Raw genomic sequence first — 12,525 nt, 5'->3', positions numbered from 1 at the left:
GCTGCTGCCCTCCCCTGATGAGTCATCCCCCTCAACAGTACTCAAAGCAGTGTATCTGTTTTGCAGGGGGATGACCACAGGGGACCCCTGCACTACCTTCCTTGCACTACTCTTCCTGCTGGTCTTCCATTCCCTAGCTGGCTGTGGACCCTTCACCTGCGGTATGACCAACTCGCTACACGTGCTACTCACATCATTCTCAGCATCGTGGATGCTCCAGAGTGAACCCACCCTCAGCTCCAATTCCGCAACGCGGTCCGTCAGGAGCTGGAGGCGGATACACTTCCCGCACACGTAGTCGTCAGGGACACCGGAAGTGTCCCTGAGTTCCCACATGGTATAGGAGCATATCACGTGACCGAGCTCCCCTGCCATGACTTAACCCTTAGATACACTTAAATTGGCAACAACAATGTTAAAAGTTTATACCTTTGCTTTCTGAAACAGTGAAATGAGTGGTTTGTGGTCGATTTCAAGCTCAAACCGGTCCAAATAGATATTGGTGCATTTTCTTAACCCCATATACACATGCTAACACCTCTTTCACGACCATACTGTAGACTCTTTCAGCCTTAGACAGACTTCTATACGCGATGCGACCGGTTGAATTTTGCCCGATACATTGGTAACACACAGCCGACCTCGTACGAAGATACATCACAAGCTAGGACTAATCATTTACACGGGTCATACAGTACAGTAACTTATTGGAACAAAGTAGATTTCTGGCCTTCTCAAAGGCTGTCTCTTGAGATTTGCCCCAAACCCAGTCATCACCCTTGCGTAGCAACATGTGCAACAGTTCCAGCAAAGTGCTCAACCTGGATAGAAAGTTACCAAAATAGTTGAGCCGTCCCAGGAACGAACGATGCTCCGTCACATTCTATGGTCTGGGTGCAATCTTGATCACCTCTTTCTTTGAGTCCGTGGGTCTGATGCCGTCTGCCGCAATCTTTCTCCCCAAAAATTCGACCTCTGGCGCCAGGAAAACACACTTGGAGCGTTTCAGCCTGAGTCCTACTCTGTCTAGTCGACTTCGAACCTCTTCCAGGTTGTGCAGGTGTTCGGTGGTGTCACGACCGGTGATCAGGATGTCGTCTTGAAACACAACGGTGTGTGGAACCGATTTCAGCAGACTCTCCATGTTCCTCTGGAAGATGGCAGCAGCCGAGCGAATCCCAAAAGGGCACCTGTGGTATATAAACAATCCTTTGTGCGTGTCAATCTTTTCGAAGATTCAGCCAGCTCCTGTGTCATGTAGATGGAGGTTAGGTCCAACTTGGTGAGCGACTTCCCCCCCTGCTAATGTTGCGAACAGGTCATCCGCCTTGGGTAGCGGATACTGGTCCTGTAGTGAGACTCTTGTACCTTGTAATCTCCGCAGATTCTGACCGTACCATCGCTTTTCAACACTGGCATAATCGGACTGGCCCACTCGTTGAACTCAACTGGTAATATGATTCCCTCTCATTGAAGTCTGTCCAGTTCGATCTCGACTTTCTCCCTCATCATATACGGAACTGCTCGAGCCTTGAGATGAACGGGCCTTGCATCGGGGACTAGATGGATCTGCACTTGGCACCTGTGAAGTTGCCGATGCCTGGTTCAAATAGCAATGGAAACTTGCTCAGCACTTGGGCGCACGAGGCATCACCCGATAGTGCTTTGATGTCGTCCCAGTTCCATCGAATCTTTCCCAGCCAGCTTCTGCCGAATAGCGTTGGGCCATCGCCTGGTACAATCCAGTGGTAAGTCATGCACAGCTCCATCATACGATACCTTAACTGCCAATGACTGGTATGAGCTTTTTAGCGTAGATGCGCAGCTTTGTCTGAATCGGGCTCAGTTTGGGCCTTTGTTCCTTGTTACCCCACAGTTTCTCAAAAGCCTTCTGGCTCATAATTGACTGACTTGCCCCCATGTCCAACTCCATTGATACCGGAATACCGTTCAATTTGACTTTCAGCATAATAGGAGGGCTCTTGGTGGTGAAGGTGTGTACCCATACACTTCTTCCTTGGGTTTAGTTGCCTCTCGTTTGTTCTGCGTGATCTGCGCTGGATCGATTATCCTCTGCCGACTCTGCCATGTGGTGAGTCGCAGCACTCTTGCACATTCGCTGGAGGTGCCCCATTGTTTCGCAGCCTTTGCACACGGAGTACTCGAATCGACATTGATGGGCTCGATGATTACCCCCGCAGCGCCAACATGGTGCTAATGGATTTGCATTCATGCCCAATGGTGGACTCTGAGTCATCCTAGGTCTTGCAGCTGCAGACATGTAGGCCGTGCCATATGCAGTTCTGGCTGCTGGCTACGTTATTTTATGCACAGTACTTACCGGTGAGCTTCGATGCTGGGAAGTTATCTGTCTGGTATTCTCGATTGTGGATATGAATGCCTGGGCTATCGTGATGGCCTTACTCAGGTCTAGGGATTTGGCGGACAGCAGCTTGCGAAGAATGACCTCGTGGCCTCTGCCAAGCACAAAAAAGTCCCGCAGCATTTTCCCCTAAAATCCAGCAAATTTTTAAGTTCCCGCAAAGCGTCTCAGGTCAGCGACATAACTCGCCACGTCCTGGCCCTCGGAGCGGTGGTGCGTGTAGAAGCGATACCTGGTCATTAAGACGCTCTCCTTCGGCTTGAGGTGTTCCCAAACCAGTGTACACAACTCTGTATATGTCTTCTCCGCTGGTTTCTCCGGTGCTAGCAGATTCTTGATGAGGCCGTATATTGCGGGCCCACACACGGTGAAGAGAATCGCCCTGCATTTGATCGCTATATCGTCCCCTTCCAGCTCGTTGGCCATGAAGTACTGGTCGAGACGCCCAATCATCACCACCTACAAATCTCTCTAAAATACCAACGGCAGCCATGACTGCGTGAAGTTCGTAATCTGTTACTCATCGCCAATTGTTAAGTATGGAAGAACTCCACAAGACCAAGTACTGTGAGCTAAAACTGATGTGACCTTAGTCTCTTTAATACAACTCCAGAGTGCCTAAGCAGCATGGCAGACAACCTTTTATACTCCCTTGCACGAGGTGTGCAGGTGACCCTTGGGCCTCCAACAGTTACGCCCTCTGGTGGCAAGTCTTACACAGTTACAATGTTTACATACATAACAGGAAGAAAGTTCAAATTGTAACAGTAAACATTGTGAAGTGACTTATCAGGTTTGAAAAGTGTGCAGCGATTGACTGGCATTTGATAACATTGTTGCCTCACCAACTATATCTGCAAACAAACTCAATAAAGGTAGATATTTTCTATTCAAAGTTAACAACCACACGAAAATTGCATTGTTATAGCTATCATGCAACATAAGCTTTTGCGGATGATCAATATACAAGCTGTGAAGCGGAAAAATGTGTCGTCAAACCATGATTTTGTCTGCATGTGGATTTCCTTTATTACACTAAAAAATCACATTTTCTTAGATTTAATCTGTCGTCTTCTTTAGAATGTTCTTAATAACCTCATCAACTTGGAATACACTGAATGAGATTTGTTCACACTCATATTTGGAGCCACATTCAAACAAACAAGTAACAATAGGAATTTCTTTCCCAGGAAATTCAACAAAAGCCAGTTCGGAGTAGGCACTAGGACCAGAATAAATGATCCAAGGCTTTGTCCAGGTATGAGGATTACCTGGACAAGTACTAAGATAAATTCCTAAATCTCTGCGTGATTTAAAGTTTGTAGTGTGTGAGAACAGTATAATCTCAAAATCTTCTGCTGATTTTGAGGCATCTTTCTCCTGCTGACAGTGATACTCTTCAATTACAGGGTAGATACTGACATGTGAAATTTTTGATGCTGGAAAGTGGGTAATACTGCCATGGCAACCATTTGGGGGTTCAACTAGCTTTTTCACCAGATGCCCTTCTGTAAAGGTATGCCCACCATCCGTGCTGAAAGCCTGCACCCGATATTGTTTCTCACCATGCTTAATGCTCCGAGCGTTGCAGTACAGAACACAGGATCCGTCGGCTTGATCCAACGACACCATCTGACATTCCCCACACTCCTCGCTGGAAACAAAGTCCCCAAAATTCCAGCTCTCTCCATGATCATCACTGAAGAAAGTGAAAACCCGTGATATGACTCGGCCATCTGACTGTTTCTCGTAAGCATGGGCAGGGATAATAAGACTTCCAGACCGGAGCTGAATGCCATGGCCTGGCCCCACAGCAAATGTTGCCCACTTGTTAATGCACTGACCTATGGTACAATCTGTCAGATCGGTAGGATTGCTCCAATTCTGCCCTTTGTCCTTGCTGGTGACAAAGCAAAGTCGTGTGACGTTTTTCCCAGTTCTGATTTGGTGTAGCTCAGGTGTATTTCCAAAGACGACAATGAAGAAGAGGAAGACAGTGCCAGTATCTTTGTCATAGACAGGGCAAGGATTCATGGATCGGTGATTGTTTAGTCGTGCAGACTGGATACTTGTTACACCCTCCCACTGAAAAAATGAAACCAAGAGATAATCAGGAGGAACTGAATTAATTTCACAACAGCTTTGAAATTCTGAGAACAAATTGTGATCTTTCCACTTTCAATACATGAAGTAAAGTATAGATGGGGGATGCCACTTGGCCCATCTAATTCATCTTTCCATAGAAACCTATGGTCCTCCATTACAGGATCAATTGATCCTTGACTGATTGCAGAATTTTTGCCGCAACTCCTCAGAATCCACTGCAGGCGTTAATCACCCTTCTGCTGAAGAGGTGATCTCTGACTTCAGAACTGAATTTGCCTTTTACCACTTTATAGCCATGACCCTTATTCTGCGGTCATGGTTTAACCTGAAATAGTGCTCAGCATTGGCCTTCTCCAATCCAATTATATAACGTTGCATGGTCCCTTCTCATTTCCCTCCTTTTAAAGCTGGAGTATTGTTTTTTCTAACCTGTCCTCATAATTCAGTCCTCAGACACTGCAAATCAGCCTCAACCCTTCCTTGCACCATTTTGGTGTTTCCTTAGTGCCTCAGTGAAAAGAACTGAAAATGTCTCAAAGTACGTCCAAATACCCTTATACTCTACTGATCTTACAACATAGCACAGAATTCTGTGTGTTTTGCTGATTGCTGGTCCACAAGACGGCACATGGTTCATCACTGCCAGATCTCCTTCAACCTCTTCTAAGCTGTTCTTCGACAGCATCTCCCAAACTCGTGACCTCTACCACCTAGGATAAGTGCAGCAAGCACTTGGGAACACCACCACGTTCCCCTCCAATTCACACACCATCCTGATTTGGAAATATATCCCCGTTCCTTCATTGTCGCCGGGTCAAAATCCTGGAACTCCCTATCTAACCACTGTGGGAGTACCTTCACGACATGGGCTGCAGCGGTTCGAGGTGGCGGCTTACACCTTCTCAAGGGCAATCAGGGATAAATGCTGGCCTTGCCAGCAACGCTCACGTCCCGTGAATGAATAAAAAAAATACTGACCTCTGCATTAAGTATCCCTTTTGCTATTTACCCACTTTTTTTCTCTATTTCTAGTGCATTAAATCAATGGTACAAACCAAGTGTTGAGAAGTTCCTGAACTCCAGTAAGTTTTTACAATACAAAGAACTGTCTAGTTTACCAATATCAGTCACATGATGTTATCCACCTGAGGATGTTCAGCATGAGAATAGCTGAGCCCCGTCACACTGTCATATGCCTGAGTATGCTCACACATCAGTCAGAATATTGCTGTATAATATGCATTTTCTTTCTTGACTGAGATTGATTCTTCATAATTATTAAAATAGCAAATACTAAAAGGGGCATTCTCAGCAGTTTGGGATATTAGGGCAACCATCTGTCCCCACCAGCAGGGATGTCAGGCTAAAGATGATGGAATTGTTTACAAGAAAAATAGCATAAATACAATAATTGCACCTGATTAATATATTAACACTCAAGCACTCTTCCTCAACTTCCAATACTCATGTATTGACAGTGTCGGTGATGGCTCGCTACATTGCTAGAGAGAATGTGTATAGTTCTACATGCTCTAAATCATAGACCTGGACATTTTAACAGCAACACAGGAGTATTTGATATAGTATAGCAACCAAGGAAGAGCATTCATATGTGTTACACTGAAGAGATGAATATTTTATCATGCAGGGTCCTGAATGAGATACCCACAGAAAGCTGGTCCTATAATAGGAGATACCCAAGCCATAAAAATCAAGGAGGTTTTTACTGAAAGGAAAGTTAAGTTGACAGTGTAAGATGACAACAAATAGCTGAGACATAATATCATTCATTCATTAAAATCACATCCTATATAGATCAGGATTGTGTACAAATGGCATTTTCACTCCGTGTTAATGGGTTTCTTTCATGTTTTGACCCAGTCTGCAATGCAGAAAGGAAATCTCCCTTCCCTTCTTCCCCAACTAACCTGTGACTGTGTAAGGGAAATTAGAGAAGTCCAATTAGAGAAGCAGCAGCGAGTAGCAAGGATAGTCCCAATACAGCCCGAATGGGAAGGCTTCTCCTCCCACGAGCAGGCTCCCTGAGCTCATCCCAACCCGCGTAGCAGTTCTCGAAGTTAGCAGACAGAGATGGGTGGCAAGGTACAACGATCTTTAATTACGAACGTCCGGGAACACCTCTCATCACAGCCGCCCGTGAGTGGAGATGCTCCCCGAACAGCACAATCATACAACTTTTATACATTTCAAAAACCCCTCCATTCCCGGGTAAGACCTCCCTAGATCTCTAATTGGACTGCCTTATCAGTGCTACTTCTCTAATTGGACTACCTTATTAGTGCTACTTTGGATTGACAGGCCAAGACCCTCGAGACCACCTTAGGCCGTGACTAGAATGACTTCATTAGGTCAGAATTTGTTGATTCTCCTTGATGCCCGTGAGTCTGCCTCGAGCCTCTTCGTAAGGTCTTATCAATGTCTGTTTAGGTTCTCACATCATATCCTGTTGGAATATTATTGAATTAATAACTTCTGGAGCCTTGGTACTGGAATGTACAAGGCCAAAGAGAGGCCTTTTACCTCCTTATGGGTCAGTGCAGGAACCAGCACTTTAACCCTTGTCCCGCTGGTACCCCTAATGCCAAATTTTTCTCTTACAACTGTAAAACGTAATCTCTAGTTAAAACCTAAAGGCAAATCCCAATTGAAAACTGGGATTGCACCCCAGTCATCGGATGAGGAATCCAGGATAGAAGCTGTTGGAATGCCTATTATAGTTTTAATAAAGCTCAATCAAAAAAGTGCAAGTGTTAACTAATTTCTTACTAACTACATAAATGTTGTAGCCTAGAAATTTGTCTGGGGCGGCCGGCCGTTGTACGCAGCGCCTGATATTCAGTTGCACTGGCAGACGATCCGATTACGCCCGTTTTGTGCCATCGCACGAGACGAATTTCTAGACCTAAATGTTTAGGGTTCTGCTTCTTGTATATGTTACTTCAAGTTTACCTCAAAATTCCTCAAATCCTTTTTATACGTGCCCCTGCGCAGCATGAACACATCAGCATCTTCATCCCTGGAGCCTAATCTCTTCTCAGCAAATGCCAAAAGTGTATCTGTGTTTGGGATATGGAGCAGTGCAGGAATTCGATACCCAAAACCTTTCTCCTGTTTGAATAGGACAGTTGTGTTGAAAGAATTTGAGGAAGCCATCTTACAAAGAAATGGGACACAGCGTAGTTATAAAAAAGGCATCAACTTCTCTGCAAAAGGAGAAAAACAGACGTTCAGAATAACAGTTTGAAACTCACTGATAAACTGTGCACACCAAGAGTCACAGTACTGCTGCACAGTGATGCACCATTTATCCTGAATACTGGTCTGAGATTGTGTCTCACTGCTGGTGCCAAGTACAGTATGAGTTCCATTTATCAGTTGCCAAATCATATGGATTTGAAACTGTGCGGGGAATGACTGGGGTCTAGGATCACTACTGAGTGGGGAGGGGAAACGGAATATTGGATTTGGAGACACCACAGTAGGGTACAGAAGCATGAGGGGATGTCTGGGAGCACAGACATCTGAGAGCTCGGCCTGGACTCTACTACACTTGGTGGGGGCTGGGGTGTATGAGCACTCATGGGGAGCATATATGAGCATACAAGGGAATAGGCAGGTGAACTGGAAGTGTAGTGCAGGATGGGGGCGGGATGGAGGACACTGTGGTCGGTGTGGGACTCTGTGGTCGGTGTGGGCGGCTCTAAGGATCGGGTGAGGTTGTGATGCGGTTCTGTGCATGGGGGCTTGTGATGGAGCTTTGTAGATGGGGATGTTGTGAGGGGGCTCTGTGATGGGGATGTTGTGAGGAGGCTCTGCGGGTGGGGGGGGGGGGTTTGTGGTGGGGGTGGGGGGGGTGTTGTGGTGGGGGGGTGTTGTGTTGGGGGGGGGCTGTTGTGTTGGGGGGGGGTGTTGTGGTGGGGGGGGGGGTTGTGGTGGGGGGGGGTTGTGGGGGGGGGGGGTGTTGTGTTGGGGGGGGGGTTGTGTTGGGGGAGGGTTGTGTTGGGGGGGGGTTGTGTTGGGGGGGGGTTGTGTTGGGGGGGGGTTGTGGTGGGGGGGGGTTGTGTTGGGGGGGGGTTGTGTTGGGGGGGGGGTTGTGGTGGGGGTGGGCGGTTGTGGTGGGGGTGGGCGGTTGTGGTGGGGGTGGGCTGTTGTGGGGGTGGGCTGTTGTGGTGGGGGGGGTTTGTTGTGGGGGGGGGTTTGTGGTGGGGGGGGTGTTGTGGTGGAGGGGGGGTTGTTGGGGAGGGGAGGTGTTGTGGTGTTGTGGTGGGTGGGTGTTGGGGTGTTGGTGGAGGGGGGTGTTGTGGTGGGGGGGGGGTTGTTGTGGTGGTGGTGGGGGGGGGTGTTGTGGTGGTGGTGGGGGGGGTGTTGTGGTGGGGGTGTTGTGGTGGTGGTGGGGGGGGTGTTGTGGTGGTGGTGGCGGGGGGTTATTGTGGTGGTGGTGGCGGGGGGTTGTTGTGGTGGTGTTGTGGTGGTGGTGGCGGGGGGTTGTTGTGGTGGTGGTGGTGGCGGGGGGTTGTTGTGGTGGTGGTGGTGGGGCGGGGGGTTGTTGTGGTGGTGGTGTTGTGGTGGGGGGGGGTGGTGTTGTGGTGGGGGGGGGTGGTGTTGTGGTGGGGGGGGGTGGTGTTGTGGTGGGGGGGGGTGGTGTTGTGGTGGGGGGGGGTGGTGTTGTGGTGGGGGGGGGTGGTGTTGTGGTGGGGGGGGGGTGGTGTTGTGGTGGGGGGGGGTGTGGTGGGCGGGTGGTATTGTGGTCGGGGGTGTTGTGATGGTGGGGGGTGTTGTGGGGGATGGTGTTGTGGTGGGGGATGGTGTTATGGTGGGGGATGGTGTTATGGTGGGGGTGGTGTGGGGGGTGTTGTGGGGGGTGTTGTGGTGGTGGTGGGGGGGGATGTGGTGGTTGGGGGGGGGGTGTGGGGGGGGTGTTGTGGTGGGGGGGGTGTTGCGTTGGTTGTTGGGGGGGGGGTGTTGTCGTGGGGAGGCGCTGTTGTGGTGGGGTGGGGCTGTTGTGGTAGGGGACTGTTGTGGTGGGGTGGGGGGGTGTTGTGGTGGTGGGGGGCGTTGTTGTGGTGGGGGGGGTGTTGTGGTGGGTCGGGGGGGGGGTGTTGTGGTGGGTGTTGTGGTGGGGGGGGGGGTGTTGCGTTGGTTGTTGGGGGGGGGTGTTGTCGTGGGGAGGCGCTGTTGTGGTGGGGGACTGTTGTGGTGGGGTGGGGCTGTTGTGGTGGGGGACTGTTGTGGTGGGGTGGGGGGGTGTTGTGGTGGTGGGGGTGTGTGTTGTGGTGGGGGGGGGGGTGTTATGGTGGGGGGATGTTGTGGTGGGGGGGGGTGTGGTGTTATGGTGGGGGGATGTTGTGGTGGGGGGGGTGTGGTGTTGTGGTGGGGGGGGTGTGGTGTTGTGGTGGGGGGGGTGTGGTGTTGTGGTGTGGGGGGGGGGTGTGGTGTTGTGGTGGGGGGGGTGTGGTGTTGTGGTGGGGGGGGTGTGGTGTTGTGGTGGGGGGGGTGTGGTGTTGTGGTGGGGGGGGGTGGTGTTGTGGTGGGGGGGGGGTGGTGTTGTGGGGGGGGGGGTGGTGTTGTGGGGGGGGTGTGGTGTTGTGGTGGGGGGGTGTGGTGTTGTGGTGGGGGGGTGTGGTGTTGTGGGGGGGGGTGTGGTGTTGTGGGGGGGGGTGTGGTGTTGTGGGGGGGGGTGTGGTGTTGTGGTGTTGTGGTGGTGTTGTGTTGTGGTGTGGTGGGGGGGTGTGGTGTTGTGGTGTGGTGGGGGGGTGTGGTGTTGTGGTGGAGGGGGGTGGTGTTGTGGTAGGGGGTGGTGTGGATGGAGATGTTGTGATGGGACTCTAAGGATGGGGGAGTCTGAGGATGGGGATGTTGTGGAGCTCTGTGGTGGGGATGGAGGTATAGAGATGGAGTGGGTATGATGGGGATTGTCAGCAGGCCAGGGCCATTGGAGGGAGCAGCGTGCGGTGGCCCGGCCCAGAAATTGGCGCGGTCCCAGTCTGCAAGACCATCAGCAGTCCGCGGCCATTGGAGGGAGCAGCATGCTCAAAATGAAAATAGGACAAATAAAATTGCACAGAAAATTATTCAATCGAGCAAATAAAAAATTGATTTCTCAACAGCTCAGTTCTTTTTTGTTACTTCTTTTAGCTGCAGTGTGATTGAAGCTAGATGGTCATTTTCAGACTGGGCATTGGTGAGTAAATTTTTCAACTGTTTCAGTTCTGTTTGCAGCTCCCATTGCAGGGAGCAGTGTGTGCTGCTGCAGGAGGGCAACAGCTACAAAGCCAGGTTGCTGACTGCAGTGTGGGCAGACACAGCAGGAGGGGGCGAAGGAGCGATAAGTCCGTAGAGGGCCCAGGAGGGGCGTGAGTCTGGGGCCCAGAAGAGGCAAGGTTCCAGGGGCAGCATGGACCAGCCCACACTGCAAAATGTGTGCATGCTCGGTCTGTGCAGCAGAGCTGGTCTCCAGTTAGTCTTGGGTAATCCTTGCCACTGGACCAAGACCTAGCTGTGTCAAGTCCGTGGGGTGGCTGGTGTGCAACGGCCACCACACGTTAAAAAAATCCAAGCTCAGGCATCTTCCACCTTTCAGGATGTAGTTCGGGATCTGGAATATTAGGTCCTTCATTGAAACACCTGTGAACTCATCCCTTTTTGGCGGGGAAGCAAGTCCTCCTTGCTTCAACGGACTGCCTATGATGATAATGATGAGGGGGGCGGGGTCAGTGGATGGGGTGTTATGAAGGTGGTCTGAGGAGGGGGAGTGTTGTGATGCTCCTAAAGACTGAGAGACAGTGGCGATTTTGGGGGCGGGGGACACTGCCGTCCTATTATGAGCATCTGTACTTGATTGGTTCAAAGCCCTTTCAATCATTCATACAGGCCCTGACAAGCGACAGTTGCCGAATCGGATTGTGGGGTTTCACGGCTGCAGTCCACCTGTTTCCGGAGCTCCAAGCCACGGAGTATGTCTCCCGACTCCCTCATGGAAACCGCATCGGTCTCGCCGCCAACCCGCATCTGGCACAGCATTCGGCGCCGACGACTCACCTCAGCCACGGCGTTAGACCCGGTCGCCGCCAACCTACCTCAGGCCCTGCTTTCGACTCTTCCCACATTTCTAGAACTCTCCGCAGTCACACGGCGCACTCACTCGCGCGCCCCGCCCCGCCCCGCCCCCTATGACGCAACGGGCGCGATGCCTCTCCCACCTCTGCCCCCTCATACTCTCTTAAAGGGGTAATACTTTTTGTGGCAAACTAGCAAGGGAGGTGATTTTATTGAGGTGATTAAAATTATGAAGGGATGGGATAAATAAATCCCAGGGATACGGTAGCATAGTGGTTATACTTTAAATGCTGGGCCACAGCCCTGCCGCTGTTAAAATGCTGCGCCACCACTCGCTGGGCTTGACCTCTGCCCCCCGCTGGGCTCGTGATCCAGGAATCAAGAGGTATGGAGAGAAAGCAGGAAAGGGGTACTGAGGTGAATGATCAGCCATGATCTTATTGAATGGTGGTGCAGACTCGAAGGGCCGAATGGCCTACTCCTGCACCTATTTTCTATGTAAGATGATTTTCTAGATCAGTATGTTGAGGAACCAACTAGGGAACAGGCTAGTTTAGATCTAGTATTATGCAATGGGAAAGGGTTAATTAATAACCTTGTAGTAAAGGGGCCTTTAGGAAAGAGTGACCGTAATATAAGAGAATTTTATATTGAGCTTGAAAGTGATTTAGTTAAATCGGAAACTAGGGTCGTAAATCTAAACAAAGTAAACTATGTAGGTATGAGGGGTGAGTTTGCTAAGGTAGTTTGGGAAATTACATTAAAAGGTATGATGGTAGGCAAACAATGGCTAGCATTTAAAGAATTAATACATAATTTACAACAAATATACATTCTTTTAAGGCACAAAAACCCCACAGGAAAAGTGGTCCAACCGTGGCTAACAAGAGAAGTTAAAGATAGTACTCGATCAAAGGAAGAGGCTTATAATGTTACCAAAAAGATCAGTAAGCCTGAGG

At 50.0% G+C, this 12,525-nt stretch overlaps 1 protein-coding gene across 5 annotated transcripts; it reads right to left on the bottom strand.

The window, feature by feature from the left end:
• Nucleotides 1-2,946: 2,946 nt before the first annotated feature.
• Nucleotides 2,947-11,668, bottom strand: LOC139281315 (sialidase-2-like). 5 transcript variants are annotated; one of them, XM_070901565.1, is made up of 3 exons: nt 11,587-11,668; nt 7,460-7,713; nt 2,947-4,468 (listed from the first exon to the last, which is right to left on the bottom strand). In XM_070901565.1, the coding sequence occupies exons 2-3, from the start codon at nt 7,661-7,663 to the stop codon at nt 3,443-3,445; spliced, it is 1,230 nt and encodes a 409-aa protein (XP_070757666.1). In that variant the 5' UTR covers nt 7,664-7,713; nt 11,587-11,668; the 3' UTR covers nt 2,947-3,442. The 5 variants fall into 5 exon arrangements, with proteins under 5 accessions (XP_070757666.1, XP_070757725.1, XP_070757599.1 ...); XM_070901624.1 differs by having other exon boundaries at nt 11,549-11,656; XM_070901498.1 differs by having other exon boundaries at nt 7,460-7,663; nt 11,587-11,635.
• Between the last annotated feature and the right edge of the window lie 857 nt (nt 11,669-12,525).

This window comes from Pristiophorus japonicus, chromosome 1 (genome assembly GCF_044704955.1).
Source record: "Pristiophorus japonicus isolate sPriJap1 chromosome 1, sPriJap1.hap1, whole genome shotgun sequence".
NCBI lineage: Eukaryota > Metazoa > Chordata > Chondrichthyes > Pristiophoridae > Pristiophorus > Pristiophorus japonicus.
This window is presented reverse-complemented; position numbering and strand designations above follow the sequence as displayed.

What these genes read in the sequence shown, in the direction of transcription:
- LOC139281315 (XM_070901498.1), bottom strand. Translation starts at nt 11,616, where the DNA reads ATGTGGGAAGAGTCGAAAGCAGGGCCTGAG. An exon ending in AGTCGAAAGCAGGGCCTGAG is followed by an intron (nt 7,664 to 11,586) that starts GTAGGTTGGCGG and finishes TTTCTTTGTAAG; the next exon opens with ATGGCTTCCTCAAATTCTTT. An exon ending in AGGATTTGAGGAATTTTGAG is followed by an intron (nt 4,469 to 7,459) that starts GTAAACTTGAAG and finishes TCATTTTTTCAG; the next exon opens with TGGGAGGGTGTAACAAGTAT.